The sequence below is a fragment of the Amia ocellicauda genome, chromosome 2 (assembly GCF_036373705.1).
Source record: "Amia ocellicauda isolate fAmiCal2 chromosome 2, fAmiCal2.hap1, whole genome shotgun sequence".
Taxonomy (NCBI): domain Eukaryota; kingdom Metazoa; phylum Chordata; class Actinopteri; order Amiiformes; family Amiidae; genus Amia; species Amia ocellicauda.
The window spans coordinates 38471464-38492026 of NC_089851.1; the positions used below are offsets into that span (position 1 = coordinate 38471464).

At 37.1% G+C, this 20563-nt stretch overlaps 2 protein-coding genes and 1 long non-coding RNA gene across 3 annotated transcripts; 2 read left to right on the forward strand and 1 right to left on the reverse strand.

Annotated features, from left to right (window-relative positions):
• Positions 1-2151: 2151 nt before the first annotated feature.
• fastkd3 (FAST kinase domains 3) lies at positions 2152-7690 on the forward strand. Its single transcript, XM_066723429.1, has 7 exons — positions 2152-2231; positions 3356-4842; positions 5212-5297; positions 5413-5587; positions 6367-6436; positions 6866-6980; positions 7326-7690. Exons 2-7 carry the CDS (start codon positions 3390-3392, stop codon positions 7422-7424), a joined length of 1998 nt encoding a protein of 665 aa, XP_066579526.1. The 5' UTR covers positions 2152-2231; positions 3356-3389; the 3' UTR covers positions 7425-7690.
• A 556-nt stretch (positions 7691-8246) lies between these two features.
• bag1 (BCL2 associated athanogene 1) lies at positions 8247-14225 on the reverse strand. The gene is made up of 7 exons (XM_066723430.1): positions 14102-14225; positions 13386-13511; positions 12671-12753; positions 12117-12230; positions 10915-11022; positions 9854-9916; positions 8247-8861 (listed from the first exon to the last, which is right to left on the reverse strand). Exons 1-7 carry the CDS (start codon positions 14136-14138, stop codon positions 8772-8774), a joined length of 621 nt encoding a protein of 206 aa, XP_066579527.1. The 5' UTR covers positions 14139-14225; the 3' UTR covers positions 8247-8771.
• Positions 14226-18680: 4455 nt separating this feature from the next.
• Positions 18681-20215, forward strand: LOC136770914 (uncharacterized). The gene is made up of 3 exons (XR_010822297.1): positions 18681-18936; positions 19249-19353; positions 19700-20215. It is a non-coding gene; the product is annotated as an uncharacterized LOC136770914 (long non-coding RNA).
• The last annotated feature ends 348 nt before the right edge of the window (positions 20216-20563 follow it).

Genomic DNA, 20563 nt, shown 5'->3' on the forward strand with positions numbered 1-20563 from the left:
GGCAGTTTTTATTCCTCCTTTTTACATGTTCACCCTCCCTGTTTTCTTGTCAAGGGAAGCAATGAATACTGTCTGGAAAACCAGCTTCTTTTTTTCTTTAGTGGAGAAACTGCTACAAGAGCTAACTAACTTTAGTATGCACACACATGTATATGGGTTTTGTTAAGGTAATGGTCTGCACTGAAGTGTTTTGCTCCCCTCCCCTCTTTTTTTTTTCACTTGAGGAATCTAGCAGCTTGTCTGGTATGTAGGCATGTTAAAACATGAGGTTTCACAATTAGTTCAACCATTCTTCACCTCGGCAGTGGACGTGCTTAGACTAGATTGACAGTAGATGAAAGGTATTCATTTGTACATAGAGGAAAAATACAGCAGCAATTTTCTATGTTTGCCTTAAAATGTTAATTTCCATGTTGTATAGAGAACATGAGTATAGTCTTTTAAATGATTATCATGTGGTAGGCACAAATATGTGTAACGATGTTGATTGAATTGCTAGCCAAATAAGTAGTGTAGAAAAAATAATCCCGCCAACAAAGTTGAGAATAATTTGACGTGATATCTAAAGTTATTTTAGCAAAATGAACAATATGATGAATAAAAAGTGTATCAATTAGAATTTGGAGTAAAACAACCAGATGTTCAAAGGCAAACCAGTTGAGTTATGGTTTCAGAATAAACCACTGTTTTTTCCCAGTCTTGCACTGGTGTTCTCTCATGTCTAGTCTCTTAAAAGTTCTTCCTTACAGCCTGGAATGCATTATTAAAATACAAATCTACTCATTCAATCCCACACCTTCCCAGTAAAAATAAATAAATAAATATACATTTGTACATTTAAAAAAACACAAGTGATTGGATATGTGTCCACCCCCCTTATATTAGCAATCCTAAATTACCTTAGCAATACTTAAGCAATAGCCTTCAAAATCACACCCCAAATTAAGTGGCGTCCACCTGTGTTAAATTGTTGTGATTCACATAATTTCAGGATAATTTCAGCAGTTTGTGTTGATTTCCTCTGCTGGGTGGTACATTTTAAAGCAAAGACTCAACCACTAGAACCAAGGAGCTTTCAAAAGAACTCTAGGACAAAGTTGTTAAAAGGAACATATTAGGGGATGGGTATGAAATATATCAAAAGCCTTGGAGCATAGTTGAGATGATTTTTAAGTGGAAGGTGTATGGCACAACCAATAGCCTGCCTAGATCAGGCCGTCCCTCCAATCTGGATGACCTTTAAGCATGACAACAACCTAAAGCAAAGTCCTTGAGTGGCCCAGTCAGAGCCCAAACCTAAATCCGATCACAAATCTGTGGCATGACTTGAGGGTTGCTGTCCATCAACTCTTCCCAAGGAACTTGACAGAACTTGAACAGTTTTGTAATTTATGGTAAAATACTGTCAAATCTAGGTGTGCAAAGTTGGTAGAGACCTTTCCTAACAGATTCACAGCTGCAATTGTCAAAGGTGCTTCCACCCAGTATTAACTCGGGAGGGTGGAGACATATCCAATTATATTTCAGTTCTGTGTTTTTAATATATATTTTTCACAATAAAACCCTTTCCCCCTTAACAGTATGGACTATGATGTGTAAAAAAGTGTGTGGGGTGGAATCCAAATTTGAATGCATGAAACTGAGGCACTTGCACAACAAAATGTGAAAAAAAGTTCAAGGGGGTGTAGACTTTCTATATGCACTGTAGCAGCACTGGACAAAAGTAATCTAGAAACACACAACCTGAAAAGTTGATACCATATTGAACATGCTTTAAGTAAAATCTATTTTATTTGGATATATTTACAATAACAACGATTCTTTGGTACCAAAACATGTGTCTGTGTCTTTTCTGTGTGCAAGATTGGTTTCCAAATTTCACGCAGACAATGCAGCAAGGGACTGGACTAGGGAGCTTGTTCCAGACTGGCACATCTCTGAACTGAACATACATACCTGCCCATATATATATATATATATATATATATATATATATATATATAAACTTTTAAGTCTTTCATGTGATATAAACAAACCGTCTCAGGTAATATTACTTTCATGTCATTATTAAGAATTGAACAGAAAACGTCTCATGCAATCGCACGCCTGCGCCCTGGTCCGCCCTTCTCCGTCAGCCGTCCTGCCTGAACCCGGAAGTAAATACTGGTCTTGTAACCACGTTTTGCTTCCTCTGGCGCCGGTCTTGCAGCCTCCAGAAAAGGTTATGAAAAGTAAGTTGTTCTTTACATGTTGAACTGTACATTTAACGTAAGCCTTCTCTAATTTAGACGTTAAATGCAAATGTTATTTTGACTTGCCAATATTTAACGGCAGCATTTTTTTGTCTCCATTTTCTGTGCATTTTATTCACTTCCTTGTGGAGCTAGTGCACAAGGGCAAAGTGACGATGGTTTTACCCCAAGTCATGCTTTTCATATATTGTATTTCTCTTAAACAATTACCAACGTTTTATATCCCGGTATATGCTATAGATTTGTTAAGCGTTGTCAGTGGGGTTAATAGAAAAACACTGCATACGTGTAAGGATGTGTGATTGGACAGTAAACAGAATAAAAGCAATCTATGTAGCTGGTATCACATTGATCTTAATTATTATTATTATTATTATTATTATTATTATTATTATATATGGGTCCACCTCTATTTAAGAAGAGGAATGCACAGCGAACTTCAATTTATGAGAAATTGTCTAATATTCTGTTAATTGAATATGTAGGTTATATATCGGGCCAAAGTTTTCATGGTGTTATCTTTAAATGTATATAAATAAACAATTTTAATTAAGATTTAAACATGTATATTGTGAAGATTAACGTTGTTATCCTGAGATGAGATACAATATTTAAATATGCACTGTATTGATATTAGTAACAGTATTTCAGAATAACAACTGCCCATGCCCAATAACAATTTCTTGCTGGACAGAGAGCCTTCAAGTAAAAAATGCTTATTGAAACTACTGAATTTGAATGTAAGAATTTCCAAATGGGCTCCATAATGCAGAATACCTTAAAATATAAGGTATGTGGCCTCATCATAATGTACTATGTGTTTTTTTTAACTGTAAGCGATCACACAAACAGTGGTCTCTGTATTTATTCATTGAAATAGAGTTTTACATTTTACTGATTACTACTTTCCAAAATATTTGTATGAGTACAAGAACATTACAACTCACTAAGCAGCAGTTTATAAACAGGCATTTGCCATGCTTTAAGGTGTATAAATACTTCATGGTAGTGTCAGGAATGCATTGCAGTATGTGCACTAATACATTTCCTTACTTATTTAGAAAGTTGTTTATTCTGTTTTCTTTCATATATTTTTCCTCTAGGTTCAGAAGTTGTCAATTAATCTTCCACAATGCTATGGCTTTCAAGTTTCTGCAAAGATTTCGGAGTTGGAATTTAACAGTGAAACCATTATGCTTCCCGACCAGTGTGGCATATCTCTCACGGCACACTGGCACCCATGGGAAGGTGCTGTGCCCAGTGTGCCTCTGGACGAGATCCAGTCGCTGCATGTTAAGACAGGGATGCCAGAGATATCGTTATGACTGTCAAAGCATGAGCCTGTCAACCACCCGGGATCCTCTGTATCTCACAGGAGGTTCTGTCTGTCTCCACGCAGATGCTTCTGACAGGTTTAGGCTCACTAACCAGCAGTCCGCAACACTGGACGATGAGGGCTTTGTAGAACAGCTCGGACACTGCTCTTCCTCCAGGCATGTTTTCAAACTCCTCCTTTCCTTACAAACCATGTCTGACATGATGGCTGCCTCAGCTCTACAGAGGATTGCCGAGCTGGAGCGTGATGCAAATGCGTTGAAGGACCCAGCTGTTCTGGACCATGATGTTTTGAAAGCCCTCTGTTTCCAGTTTGAACAGGACTCTAAGAGGTTAACGGATACAGGCCTGGTGCGTGCCCTTCATGCCTGTACGCAGCTGTTGGTCGACCCCTGGAGCACACTTATGATACGCCTGGTTTCTGAGAGCCAGGAGCGTCTGGATAGGGGGGCCATGGCAATCAAAGACCTCTGTGTTTTGGCACAAGCACTTTTAGCCCTGGAGGGGCCCGACTGTGCAATGTTGAAGCCAGTCATAGAGCAGATACAGGGACACAAGATGACGGAGTGGAGCTTGGAGAATTTGACACAGGTATACAGCATGCTGCAAGCAGGAGTTGGGGTAGGAGGCCGCTACCAGAATCTCCTGAACTCCATGAACACCTATACCATCTCTGTAGCCTCCAGTCTGAGTCCTTCCTCTATCAGCCAGATACTGAACTCATTGGTCGTTCTGAACCAAACCCAGGCCATTCCCTTGGTCATAATGTTGTGCAAGCACACAGTGAAGCATGTGTCCCGGTTTTCAGATGGAGAGTTGGTGCACGTGCTGGAGGCTTTAATGCACTTTGGCCACAGCGACCAGTACTTTGTGGATGCTTTGGAAAAGCATGTCCCCAAGAACACCTTCACCATGGAAGCAGAGGCTGTGACCAAAGTCCTGCAGTACTGCGGCCGCAGGTTGATTCTCTCCAAGGCCATCTTTGATGCCGTGGCGGAGAGCTTCGTATACAGAGCGGACTCTTACAGCACCAGCCAGATCGCCAGGCAGATCATGCCCTTCGGGAAGCTGGGGTACCTGCCACCAAATGCGGGAGAGCTGTTCTGCAAGGTGGAGGGGATCCTCCAGACCCGCTTCTCTCAGTTTCAGCCCCGCACTCTGCTTAACCTGCTGCACTGCTGCACTCTCATTGAAAGGTTCCCTGTGAATTTTGTGGCTAAAGTTTTTAATCCCTATTTCCTTCAGCAGTTAGAAGGTACGGTGGTCTTTATATTCAGAATTCGGTATTCATTTCACTGTGAGATTAGTTTTTATAGGTTGGGATGGAACAGGGTGGCTGGGTACATTCTTTAATTCTTTATTTTACTAGATTGTAGCCATGAGATTAAAATCTGTTTTGCAGGTAAGAGCTAGCCAAGTAAGCAGTACATCAATCAACAAACAATAAATGTACGGCTAAATGGATATAATGAGGTAAACCACATAATGAGGAAAAGCACACCTCTAAAAGTGTATGTTTCTGAGCAGGTGGTGAACATGATAGCCAGGTTTCTTTAGCCTCTTTTTTAAATTCAGAAAGATACTGATTTTCTGTAGTGTTCACGTTATGTATTTTTTCTTTCAGCATGGGGTAATGGCTTAGACAAGATCCTTTTGTCACAGCTGACACAGCTCTTTATGACTGTGAAACTTGAGTGTCCATTTTACAAGGTATGTTTAAAGAATGCAGGCAGTACAGAGTTATTTTTCTTTCTGTCAGCTGTCATAAATAAATGTTAGTTAGAGATGAGGAGGTACGAGGGATTTAGTGTTTTTGTTTTTTCAGGGTCCCAACCTCCTTCCCAAATACCGTGTGAAATCTTTCCTGACCCCTGGCCGATCCCTGGAAACTCCTGTGGACATTCTTCTTTACAACCGGGTCAAGGCGGGCCTGATCGACCTGCTTGGAGCTCGAGCTTACTTTGCATCCCGTGTGTTGACCCCGTACTGCTATACTTTAGGTATAACCATATATTCCTCATAGCACATCTTGCAAATTTCCCATTTCAGATGACTGCTTCTGTTCTTACCATTTATGAGCCATGATTATAGTTGTCCGAGTTCTGTTTCAATTCATTTGTCAACTCCTTATGGAAATAAATGTCAATAAAACACTGAGTTGTTGCTGTATAAATTGAAGGAATTACCACTGAAATTGTATTTTGCCAAAAACAAAATCCCCCTTTGCTTAAAGGAAGGTGTAACTAAGGGAAATAATAATTAATATTTTGTTCCTTGTTTTTGGAAGGAACAGAATCTTGTTACAAACCGAATGAAATGTAGTATTTTTTTTTACTGGAAAGTTAACAGAACATTGTTCAGTTCTTCTGTAATTTGTTTTTGATCATTTTAAAGAAACAATTCCCTCAATTAATCCTTACATTATTTTGTATTCCTAACACCCTATAATAACTGAATAAACAGTTTTTGTGTAGAGATATTGTTTCTTTCAAGTGTAAGATTATTAAATATTCACTGGGTTAGTCAATTGAGTTCCCCAGTTTTCTCTTGATGCATCAGTGCATTTCTTTATATATTTGATTAAATAAGTGTAGTTTAAGGAACAGTACTAAATTACTCATCAAATGAGCTTCAAATGACAGGTGTATACTTTCAACTATGATTTTTGAATCCTCAGCTTGGAGTTTTTTTTTCAACTAGTTTGAAGTTTAACCTTATTTTATATATATTAAAAAAACATTGCAAATATAATACCTTTGCAAATTCCAATTTGTTCCAGATGTGGAGATCAAGCTAGATGAAGAAGGATATGTGTTGCCAGCCAGCCATCATGAGATCATCTACAGGAGGTCAGTGTGTTGGGTACATTTACACATAAAAAACAACATACATAAGAGTACATTGTGATTCATGGCACATTTTGATACTACTACTTGTTTTGTTTGTGCATTTACATCGGTTTCTGATTGCAAATCCATGTAATTGGTGTGTAACAATGTATAAAGTGTTATATGGATCTAATGCCAACCATAGTTTTTGATTATCACGGTTTCCAGGGATGTAGTGAAATTGCTAACAACAAGTTTACAAAAGCATTATGTTAAAGTTTGTATAGTAAACATGCATGGAATCTAGATGAAAATATTTCAAATTCAAGTTTGAAAAAATTGTGGTAAGTTTTGTTTTAGTGTTTCATAGTTATGTGCATTGGAAGAAAAAACTTTTTTTTATTGTTGTTCTATCACCTAAAATATTTTTTAATTGTTGTTGTTCACCAGGATAGCACTCTGCATCGATGGCCATAAGAGATTCTGTGCCAATACGCATCACCTCTTGGGAAAAGAAGTCATAAAGCAGCGGCATCTGAAACTGCTGGGTTACGATGTTGTGCAGGTCAGCTGTTTTTCACATCTCACTCATGGATGTCCACTTCTCACTTCATTGCATTCTTCTTTTTACTTACATTTACGTACCTGTTCATTTACATCCACTTGCTTCTAGTGACAAGCTCAAAACCCCTTTTGCATTAAAAACACGAATTGTGAAGCCTTATGAATGTTTTTAATTTTAATGTCTAACATTTATAAGAGTAAAATAAGATGATGTATGTATAAGAAAAAAGTGGGGGAGCCCAAGTGTGGAGAAATGTTATTTCAAGCAGGTAACTTGGGTATTGTAGCTCAGCAGTTGGTTCTATCCTGATTGTTTTTGATTCATTTTATTTATTTTTAATTGCAGATACCATTCTATGACTTTGATAAGCTGTGGGATCGTGCAGAAATAGTGGAATACCTTCATAAGAAGATCTTCCCCCACAGCTACCGACTCAGCTGGTGACACTACGGGAATTAATCACTGGTTCGGAGTGGAAAGGAACGGGTTCTAGAAAAGTAGCTTTGCCACTGCCACGATATATCCAATAATATATCCAGTGTCATTGGGTATAGATTCAGATGTTCAGAACTTCACTTTATTTACACCAAAACTATTAACTGACTTATGAACCCAGATGAATGAGCCTGTGATACACATTGTCTCACTGATTCAAGTAATACAAAAAAATGTCCATTGAAAGAAATTAAAATATTTGTCTGGTTTCTGAACAGTGTCAACCCCACATGTCACTGTGTCACATGTGCTTCCTCTCTATCTATTACACAGTTTTCTATAAACACAATTAGCTTTGGGTTTGAACAAATATGGTCCTGTTGAGTTCAATACTTATCTTTTCCAGTTATTTCTTACATCTTGAGAGCAGCAGGATCTTAAATAAGTCAAGTTCAAATTTTGTTTGTCTATGGAATCTAAAACACTGAGGTCCACCATACCATAAATTAAGTTAAATATGACTAGAAAGTCTGAACTGCAAAATCCCACAATCTCTTAGGCTACATATTTACCTGATGCTTCATTTGGATGCTAATTACACATCTTCAAATATTATTCTACCTAGTGAAGCAGATTTGTTGTCTGGGTTCTCTGTACTGCCTGGACAGTATGAGATATATCTCAGCTTAAATACATTTTCATTATTTATGTTCTGCACAGCTGATTTTAGCACATACAGTTATTTGGGAAACAGCCTGTTCTGTTAGCAATGCCTCATTTTGATCTAGGGTAATATGCCATATCCCAAACCATCCACCTGACATGGAAACATTTCAGGAATCCTTTTAATTAAAATACCACACAAGGAGATCAGCGCAAATACAGGAAAGAAGAGTGTTTGGAGTACAGTTTCTGATGAAAACAATACAACATGATTACTTCATTTAGCTGTTCCAATCTCTGAAGATCTGAAGTTTTAAGAAATAATATTAAATATATATATATATATATATATATATATATATATATATATATATATATATATATATATATATAAATGAAAAAACAGCCTGGACTCCAGTGAATAAATCCATAAATTAAACACCGACTCCAGATAACTAAAGTCACAGATCTTGGAAGAGCTGAGTAACAAAACAATTCAAGATCAATGTGGAGAAAAAAAAATGCCTAGGGTGTCACATTGGATTCTCTAATATCAATTCCCTTAAAAATCTCTTAACATATATTGCTTATTGCAGATAAATATGCTACTCCAAACATGGAGCACTCTGTTGTCGTTTATATTGCTCACAGAGCAATGAACTAGAAACTACTATGAGCTGACTTTCCTTGACATTATTCAGCCAGCGCCAAGTTCTTCGACTGAATCTTTGCCAGATGATCTGAAATGCCAGCTTCTATCTTGTCACATTGAGCTAGGCATGCCTATGGAAAGTGATGACAAAAAGGAGAGAGGTTTCATAACTTGGGTGAATTATATGAAAAATAATTGGACTCTGTGAAACATCTGCTTGAAATCATGTAGCCTTTCTCATATTGGGATATCCTACCTCTTTTTTTTTTATATATATATATATATATATATATATACTTTTTTCTGTCTGCAGTGGTTTGGATCTCTCAATACACCTCTACCCTGTTACAACATGATCTGATATAACTCGGTAAAGCAAAAATGGTTTTGAAAGTCGAAACAGAAAGCCTTGTCTGCCAGTCTTACTTCAAGTTATAGCATTGGTACAATGTTAATATTGATTACTTTAACTTTTTAAGCTTCATTTTAACATTTTCTGTAAGTATAAATTCCCATCTCCAAAATGCTTTTAAACTATTTAGTAGTTAACAGTTCATAGGACTTAATCTACATTTAACAAAGCTGGCTAAGTGACAAAGTGGCCCATGCTCCTATTTGCTAAAATACCAACATCCTTTTTTACAACAATTTGTAAGGATGAGTAATTAAATGCATTTTTTGTGATATTGTATGTGAATTTTGCCTTTTACTAAGTATTACACGCAGACCAAACGATTGATGTATGATAAAACTTGGTTGCATTTAGCAGAGTTTAGTACCTGTGTTGTTAATACACTATGTTTTAAGCTTATAGAATAATTGTTGTAATTGAAGAAAGGAGATACAATTGAACCATTAACAAAAAATATGTGCTGACTATTAAAATCATTAATGCTATGTTTATGTGTTTGGCACCCTAAGACCACGTTATATCAGGGTAGAGGTGTACTTCTGATGGACTCATTTGTACATAATTAAAAACACAGCTCCAAAATGTGTTAACCTGCCCAATCATACTACATACAGAGACACAAATATGCTTTTTATTACCATGAAAAGAACAAAATGAAGTAATAATTGTATCACTTTAACTGTGTTTTAAGAGCAACACTGAATAACTCACCTGAACAGTTTTCACCAGCCCTTTCTTCTTCATCCTACAGTCACTAAAATTATCTGGCAGAGTCTAAAAAACAAAGGACATTTGCTTTTACTTTAAAATAAGTAAATACAAAAATACATATACAGTAGTCAAATGTTTTCACACCCTTCATATGGAAACAATTTTATTCAGTTAATTTAGTGAAATAAACATTGTTCTTTAAACTGTATAAATTATATATTTTCGTTTTTAATTCAGCTTCGGGAAAAATTTAGATTCCAGTTGATTAAACTGAATAAAAATGGGGTGAGTAAACTTCAGGCTGCCAATTCACGGATTTCTTTGTTAACGTTTCTCTATGCCGAATCAAGTGTTTGACAAACTCTGAAAATCCATTATTGTATTAATATAAGAAAATACTACTCTTCCCTAATATATTGGCAAGTTCATGACTGATAAATGATTTAAAATTTTAAGCCAAGACGGAAGTTGAGTTCAAACTTTTGTTGCCTGTAGAATCAAAACCATTGTAATCCACAACACCACACACAATCTTTAAAAACATATACACCTAAAACTAGAACTTATAAATATATATATATATATATATATATATATATATATATATATATATTTTTTTTATCATGGATGAAATGTTACATAGATCAAAAAATGCGGTTGTATTCAGTGATGATGAATAAGTTCATACCAGGGTTTTAAAAAGAAAACTTCCAGATGATTAATTGTTTTATAACTTAACATAACTACTGAAATTGACATTATTTCTTCCTATTGCTTGGTGAAGACTTCAACTGTTTTATAGGAGTAAAGTTAATATTACAAATCTTTTCAAACTAACAAATCTCACTTTCACATTCTGTAGGAAGTATCAAAAACTTGTCAAACTTGTGGTTCACTTTAATGCTGAGAGTAGCGGAGATAATGATCTTAGCAAGACTTTTAAAATTGTATGAATAAATCAAATGAATGAGAAGAATACGAAATAAGTTGTGATCTACATATCAATAAGTAATACAGCCTCACATGTAGTCATTGTACTAAACTTAAGTTTAGCCCCATACCATGGCATCAATCTGCTCAAGGAGCTTCATAAACTGTTCAGATGCTCCTTTCACTCTTTGATCAAGCTTGTTTAGAGCTTCAGCCTGGAGATCCTTTGCCAAGAAGCCCTGCATAATAAAACAAAACACCACTTAAGCACAGTAAGTTTTCACATCCTCAGTAGTGTGGTCCTGTGGGATTGGGAGGGAGCAACAAACCCTCACTTCTTGAGCAGATGCTGCTCCCATATTTCATATATGGAATATTTAACCTTTTGTTTTCTGTTACAGGAATAGATACATGTGTATAACCAAAAAATAAACACAAACGAATAGTAGGAAAACTGTAGAGAGAAAGAAATTAAAAGCCTGAATGTACGTAACTTGACTGGCCATCTCCAGTTATATAACATTCAGATCTATACAAATCTAGGCTGTCAGTATCCATCAATATATTGTTGTAAACATTCACTTTTAAATTTAGCACTGCTTCACGGGACATGCTATAACAATCCACTAGAGAATGGGTCAGAGAAAAGGTTGGTATGCTCACACAGATATTACTTATTGTTATTACAATGGGGGTAAAGATTCAATTAATCCTATCAAACTTACATTTCATTTTATCAGGCCTTAACAGCCAATTTCACCATTGCTAACAGTAGCTAGTAGCACACAACACTCAGGGACAATAACAATAATGCTTGATCAGGTTTATTCTACTCTACACATGACATACCACTGATCAACCTATTCTGCAGCTCTAGTTATGTTGCCAACGGGAGCATCTAGGACCTGCATAATTCTTCAAGTGAAAATAAATATTAATTGCAAGCGAATCTCATTAGGGGAGTTTTTTTAACTCAACAATGTTCCTTTCACTCAAAGAATTATGTGATGGCACACCGACTAATTAATCACTTTGTATTGCCTAATTACAGTTAAAGAAATGTGTCATTTTAATTGAATGCAAATATTTATAATGCATAATGCATCTGATTTCTGTGATTTAGTTAAGACACGGACTCACCATGCTAATATTAGAGCTTTAAAGGTAAGTAGAGATGGCTAAAATAACCTTTGAATGTAGGCAGCTTTTATACTGTATAGTAAAATCAAACACCGGGGTTTATGTCTGGTTTTGTGGCAAAAAGAAAAGTAAACACACAAATACCTTGCAATGCGGGTTCATTCGAAGACCCACTGGAAACAAATATACTCACATTCTTTAAGCCAGTCAGTTCCCCGTCCACCTTTTCCAGTTTCTTAGCAGTTTGTTCTATGGATTTCTCAATATCTTTCAGCTTCTTCAGTTCCAGCTCTTCCTCTGGACTGTTCTAAAAACAGCAATGCATAATTTCCACAGGATTAAGTAAAATTCTGCTTATATTCAGAGATATTTTGTAGCTGATTAAATAAACAATTACATATTACCATGATGAAAAATTACTAAACTAATACCAGGATGCATTTTCACTGAAACCCCAGGGAAACATTTTGAATTAAATAAATCGATTCAAACAAAGTTCTTTCAAATTGAGGGAAAAGGTGACCTTTCATTTACTTACAACCTAGCTTTTCATTATTTTATTATGATTCAAAACGAAATCCTGAATATGTTGAGTGCATATGGAGAATTACAAAGCATTTATTCCACAGCAGAGTGATTTCCAAAAGTTTGATTACACCACAAATGTTGTACTTCTCTATAATAACATTACCTCATCATGCATGCCTGTGGAATGAGTCGGTCATGTAATTGATCAAATATTCTTACCCTTTTCCCGATCATCATGAGTTTACACCCCTGCTTTATCCCAAAGCTTGACAAGAGTTGATCCATCTCCCTTAAAGACTTTCCTGAAGAATGGACAGATATATTGAAAATAAATAGATAAATACACTACATACATAATCAGCTGCATGTGTAGCTAATGTATAATATGCTTCTAGAAACACACTAGCTATATTTAGTGATGAAAACTGGGTTAGGTTTGACCTCAATTAGGCTACCAACACACCGGGTATGGGCTTGACTGAAAGATGGCAGAAACACTGACCTCTGCCACCTAGTTCAGACCACAGAGTCAATAATCTCATTCAGCCCATAGCTGAGGAGGCTGCTTTGATTTGTTTGTTAATAATGTTCACCCTAAGATACCAAAAACTGAGTGCTATCATTTGAATACACAGGAAAGCAAAATATAATAATTAATTTAGGAATACAAGTTAAAAAAAAAAAAAAAACATACATAGCAAAATTGCACACACAACACAATTGAATTGATTGTCAAAAACATTTAAATATAAAAATATGACAAACAGGAGTTACTTGTTGCTAGGACCAAACAATAACATGATGCACACAATGTTACACATTTGAAAATTGGTGTCATTCCAATGTTAGTCTGTCCTGGGATAACAGTTTCATACATATGGCCAATATAATAAGCAATTATTTCTCCCCAGTAAGACATTTATTTATATTTTACCTTTGAAAATGATTTTCTGAGAGGGGATGGGAACCCCCGTCAGCTGGGCAAGCGCCTCCGCCAAATCCTTTAAAACCGGCTCGTCTCCCTCCACCCCTGCGACTTCCACACTGTGCTTGGCGGTGCCTGCGGAGCAACACACATCGGATGGCAAGCAAGTGACTTTACAGCCAATTTCAAAGTATTTCTTCAATAAACTGCTTTCTCTCTCTCTCTCTCCAGTGTCTTAGTTGCTGGCCTGCATGTTCTCTGTAACCGTCGTTTCATGCTACATAATACTTTTGAGCTTCCACATAAAACAAGAGCGAGCAGCACCGTCGGCGCACACTCCATTTTTGAAGGCTGACATTGGACATTTGTGTGAGATGAAAAACGGAAATGTTTGAGGCAAACCACGCTGTAAGGAGAGCGAGGTATCTGGGTATATCTAACGCGGACTGCAAATCACTAAAGTAATAATCAGTGAGGATCAGCAGATAATCCGCATGCATACTTTGGTAATACTATAGCAGGCGCTTTTTTCATATATATGTTTATTCTTCTGTCTGTTTCTGAAATGCTTTAGCTGCATTACAGAAGAGTTCTAGCAGACATCCGTAACTGCACGGATCCTATAACCAACATAACCATAATGCATTCATGTTATGTACGTGAAGCGTAGCTGCAATAAAACCATTATACAAATTAGTAATACAAGTAACTATAATAAATATTACCATATGCAACCGTCACAGTTACTGTATTCCCGGCCATGTCTTCAGTGCTTAGGTAAACACAGACGTTGAGATACTTCCTGAACACACAGGAAACTTGCTGCCATCTTTATGAGGGGCGAATCATTTTGTGTTACGGCAGTACGGCAGGCAGAGCGTTTCAAGCAGACATAATTCACAGTGAAAGCGGATATAATAGATGTGGGTGTGAATTTCTCAAAATAAAATAGATTTGGAGCCCCAGAAATACACTTGATGTGATTGAATTAGGTACATTTACTTTCTACCTAAATATGATGGGTCAAATACCCTCTCATGTGTGCGTTTTCACTCGTTTTCTTTAAGACCTACAGAACTGAATGCGACTGAAGCTGTATGTGACTGTTGGGACAGAAAAAGGTGAAACAGATTCCCAACAATGTAGCTGATCTAAATTATAACAAATTGTATCAAGCTTTATAACAAATAAATAACCAAAAGAACTGAAGAACAGGAGGCTACTCTGATACAGTAACAGAAACAGAAACACTAAAGAAGAAAAAGATACACATCAAATGAGGCAAATGTAATACAATATGACTTGTAATGCTCGGCATATGGTCAGAAATGTATAGAAGCACATTCCCGCCACAAAATAAAAGTAAATAATAAATAATACTATCTCAGAATTCTGAAATACTAAAGTAAGAATTGTAAATTACTCAGTCAGAATTCTGAGACACTAAATTGGAATTCTGAAATACTAAGTCAGAATTCTATACTATGTCAGAATTCTAAAATACTCAATCAGAATTCTGAGACACAAAGTCAAACTTTTTTGATATTAAGTCGGAATTATGAGATACAAAGTCAAAATTCTGAGATACAATGATAAATGAACGAATGAAAGAACAGGTACCACAGGACATAACAATGTTTTTTCCATAGCAGAGATTAACTAAGTGTACAAAATTGAGTTATCTTCTGGGGTGAATGTTTAGTTAGTACCAGCTTCTCTCAGATAATCATGCAATGAGTTGATCAAAAATACAAAGTCCAGATACTGCTTATTTGAGAATTGTTTTGTTTTTTTACCTCCAATGGCAAATATATATTTTTTACAGTGAGGGAAAAAAGTATTTGATCCCCTGCTGATTTTGTACATTTGCCCACTGACAAAGAAATGATCAGTCTATAATTTTAATGGTAGGTGTATTTTAACAGTGAGAGACAGAATAACAACAACAAAAAATCCAGAAAAACGCATTTCAAAAAAGTTATAAATTGGTTTGCATGTTAATGAGGGAAATAAGTATTTGATCCCCTATCAATCAGCAAGATTTCTGGTTCCCAGGTGTCTTTTATACAGGTAACGAGCTGAGATTAGGAGCACTCTCTTAAAGGGAGTGCTCCTAATCTCAGCTCGTTACCTGTATAAAAGACACCTGTCCACAGAAGCAATCAATCAATCAGATTCCAAACTCTCCACCATGGCCAAGACCAAAGAGCTGTCCAAGGATGTCAGGGACAAGATTGTAGACCTACACAAGGCTGGAATGGGCTACAAGACCATCACCAAGCAGCTTGGTGAGAAGGTGACAACAGTTGGTGCGATTATTCACAAATGGAAGAAACACAAAATAACTGTCAGTCTCCCTCGGTCTGGGGCTCCATGCAAGATCTCACCTCGTGGAGTTTCAATGATCATGAGAACGGTGAGGAATCAGCCCAGAACTACACGGGAGGATCTTGTTAATGATCTCAAGGCAGCTGGGACCATAGTCACCAAGAAAACAATTGGTAACACACTATGCCGTGAAGGACTGAAATCCTGCAGCGCCTGCAAGGTCCCCCTGCTCAAGAAAGCACATGTACAGGCCCGTCTGAAGTTCGCCAATGAAGATCTGAATGATTCAGAGGAGAACTGGGTGAAAGTGTTGTGGTCAGATGAGACCAAAATCAAGGTCTTTGGCATCAACTCAACTCGCCGTGTTTGGAGGAGGAGGAATGACCCCAAGAACATCATCCCCACCGTCAAACATGGAGGTGGAAACATTATGCTTTGGGGGTGTTTTTCTGCTAAGGGGACAGGACAACTGCACCGCATCAAAGGGACGATGGACGGGGCCATGTACCGTCAAATCTTGGGTGAGAACCTTCTTCCCTCAGCCAGGGCATTGAAAATGGGTCAAGGATGGGTATTCCAGCATGACAATGACCCAAAACACACAGCCAAGGCAACAAAGGAGTGGCTCAAGAAGAAGCACATTTAAGGTCCTGGAGTGGCCTAGCCAGTCTCCAGACCTTAATCCCATAGCAAATCTGTGGAGGGAGCTGAATGTTTCGAGTTGCCAAACGTCAGCCTCGAAACCTTAATGACTTGGAGAGGATCTGCAAAGAGGAGTGGGACAAAATCCCTCCTGAGATGTGTGCAAACCTGGTGGCCAACTACAAGAAACGTCTGACCTCTGTGATTGCCAACAAGGGTTTTGCCACCAAGTACTAAGTCGAAGGGGTCAAATACTTATTTCCCTCATTAACATGCCAATCAATTTATAACTTTTTTGAAATGCGTTTTTCTGGATTTTTTTGTTGTTATTCTGTCTCTCACTGTTAAAATACACCTACCATTAAAATTATAGACAGATCATTTCTTTGTCAGTGGGCAAACGTACAAAATCAGCAGGGGATCAAATACTTTTTTCCCTCACTGTATATGCCACAGCAACCCAGAGCAGCAGACAGAGGAAGATGCAGAGCCCAGTGAGTACAAAGAGCAGCTGGTGCAATCACTGCTTCAGCTCAAAGTGGTGGCCGACCCCAGTGGCAGAGAGTGGTCGTCCATGCAAGGGGTCCATCCCAGCGTAGGATGAGAGGCATCTGAAGATGGCACCCAATTCAGCAGCAATTCCCAATAAAGTGCATATTGTGCAAGTAAAGGGGGACCCAGAGGCTGCAAATCAGTGTGTGATATCAGACCAGCCGTCAGTGAGAAAATCACCCAGGCCAGATTCATGGGGAAGCTGAAAGGGCACAGCTGGGGCTTTTCCAAATACCAAGCTGCTCTACCATCCAGAATTGAGCTAGAGGAGATCTTTGTCAGCTTCGGGGTTGTGATAGGAGCTGGGTTTACCAGCTTCAGCTTTAATTAGTGGGTCATAGCCCACGTAAGACCTTATCATGGGGAGTGGCTCCATAAGGACACAAATGGGGCCCAGGTGAGTAAGTACAGCCACCTCAATAAAGATACTAAAGCTGGCCCCTTGTTTACCATCTGCTTCTCCTTCTGCTTCTGATGTTGACATTTGATTGTGAATTCCTTATCACGTAGGTTGAAAATGTGGGGATAAGTGGCTGCCAGCAGGGGGGGTTGGAACTCCAAAGTAGTCACTCTTAGTATGGGTCCCTCAGTTAGAAGCCGCCCCAAAGGTGTGGAGCTACACTTGTGAATGTGTAGTATGGTTCTAGAGAACACTTTCCACGTGGCAGGCAGGACTAAGTTAATAAACCCTTATTATGAATGCTAATTTCCTTATTTGTTATAATATTTATGTGGTGCTGATCTCTTGTAAATATTCACAAAAAGGCAGGGATATGGTGTAAAAATAAATCAATGTTATTATCTACAGTGCTCAGTGGTGAGATAAAAACAAAATCCCCAAAATAAAACCTGAGCTGTTTTTCTGATGAGATTCTGATGGGACAGACAAACACTAAACACAATGCCAAATCATAATTCTTATTCAAAGTATCAATCCAGATTTCTGTGAGGTCCTTCTCCCTAGTGCAGCAGGAAATGGTAATGTGTTTTTATGTGCAGAACAGCTACAGAGTTGTTTTTATTTATTTAGTATTCTGTTATAAGTCAGTAGAGGTTATTAAAAGTTTATTACAGTCTGTCACTCTGTCACTGGCTGTGTCCCAAACCGCTCCCTCGTTACCTTCCCTCGTGGGGCGTATGTAGTATGCTTACTGTTGCGGGATAGTCATTGTTTGAATGTTGGTTTGTTGCATAACTTAAATGGTATAGAGGATAAGCTCAGTGACCTTCTTAGACCTTATGACTAAAATAATTTTATGTAAGAAAAATAGGAGTTGCAGGTGTATTCTTTAATGAGATGTAAACATGGAAACAAAAGTCTCTTCTACACTCATGTTGTGCTTCTTATGGAATGTATTACATTTCTAATAGTTTACAGTTTATTGTTTATAGTTTAGTTTGTCATTAACTCAATTGTAGAAATTAATGACAACTATAATTTAATGTGTTTTTTCTTCTCTATTTATTGGGGGTTGTAATTTTTCATCAGCATAGGTCATAGGTTTTACTGTAGGTGATAAGATGATCCCTTCTGGCTTATAAAACAATAACATTTGTTTAATCAAAGCCCTACTTGATACTGCCTAATTGCCATTAGTGTGTAAAAGTTTGTATTTTGTTGTGATTCACAAATATATGAAGCTCAGGAAGGTACAATATACACACAACTTCATTTTGAATTTCAGTACAGTAGTATGTTCATTATTTGTTATCTGTTTTCATGATGTACACAACAACATTGCTACTATAGCAACTCAAACAATAACAAGGCTATTGAAAACAAATATCTGTTAAATGGGAAATGTGTGAGAATAGAACAGTACTATAACAGCTTTTCAATAGAGAAGTACATGTTAATTGAGGTTAGTGCTTTCAGATCAACATATCAGAGATTACAGCAAACACAATGAGTGCAATGAGAGATCTTATTTAGATGACATAGTATTAATAAATACTTTTATGACTGAGCGGCGAAAGAAAAAAAAACGCATGTATCTTTGTAAAGATGTGTCGGTGGGGCTGCACAACTGTCGATACGGTAAGGGCGATTCCAAAAATGTTATAACAATATTGTCATTTATTTGTTCTGTTTGTGCAGGCTATTGGCTTTTTACTATACATTGTGTGTACCGCAATTCATTAGCATGGTGCACGTCATACAATTTTTAAAATTATTTTGCATTTGCATTATTTTATTATTGTAATTATTTGTGTTAGGCTGTTCAATTAAATTGGAAAATCCTTGTGTAACTTATTATCACAGTATCATACAGCCAATGTTATCATTATTATTATCATCACTAAGCTTACTTAAGTTGTTTTACTGCTGATCTATTATTTTGTTCTGCAGACTTACATGTGTAAATGGTGTGGGACCAGATATTGTCAAGCATGCCTCAAAGGTGACTTCACTGGGATAATGAAGTCATCTGACAACTGTAGAAAATGTTTTCAGGTAAAGATATGAACTTCTCACTCTGTAGAAGCTTGAATTATTATACTATTATAATAATCCTTTTTCCATATTTTGTGAAACCAAAGTATAAATAAGGAAATACATTTTGTGTTCATATCTGACCAGCTTTAAATTTTCTTTTGAGAAAAAGCCCAACAATGTGTGCTTACATGGCAAAACAACTTTAAATGATAGGATTTCATATTATTGAATATTAATTATATTTTACTTCACTTTTCCATACATTTTGCTTCCAAAGTATATATATTTTATAGATTCTCTGTAGAAAAGTAGTATTTACTTTAAAATTAACTCCAATCAATGAAGTGGGTTTTGTTTCTGGCAGAAGAAATGTCAAGGTCAGAGGGTAGAGTTCAGACCAAGACCACCTGCTGATCCATCAGAGAAGAGACCAAAAAGCAAAAAAGCAAAATCATCTTCCAAAAAGAAAAAAACAAAAGGAAAAAAGAAATTGGGCAAAAAGAAGAGATAACACTAATGCTGTGATTTCACAGCACGTCACATTTATGTGAACTGGATACAATGATTTGCGATTTTTAGCTTACATTTCATATCAATGTCCTCTGTAGAACAATATTTTGTTTCCTCTTCCATTATCCATTAAAACTTATAGACATATAAAGAGAGGTTACAAATTAGAGGAGGCCACTAGCCCATATTGTTCAACCTCTTTACCCCCTTCATTAGTGAAGGCAGAATGGAACACAGCAAGAATAATATTTTAACTAATGGTTTTCTGTTATTTTTCTGTGTTGTGTGTAAGATTGTATAAGTGATCTTTTACCATTGGTTGCATTGTAAAAAGTAACAATGTTACATAAATAAAATTAATTACAATTACTACTATTTGGTTGGGGGGAGTGAAGTCCTTAATACACCGATCAGCCATAACATTATGACCACCTGCCTAATACTGTGTAGGTCCCTCTTTTGCCACCAAAACAGCCCTGACCCGTCGAGGCATGGAATCCACTAGACCTCTGAAGGTGTGCTGTGGTATCTGGCACCAAGACGTTAGCAGCAGATCCTTTAATTTCTGTAAGTTGCGAGGTGGTGCCTCCATGAATCGGACTTGTTTGTCCAGCACATCCCACAGATGCTCGATTGGACTGAGATCTGGGGAATTTGGAGGCCAAGTCAACACCTTGAACTCGTGATTCATCAGACCAGGCCACCTTCTTCCATTGCT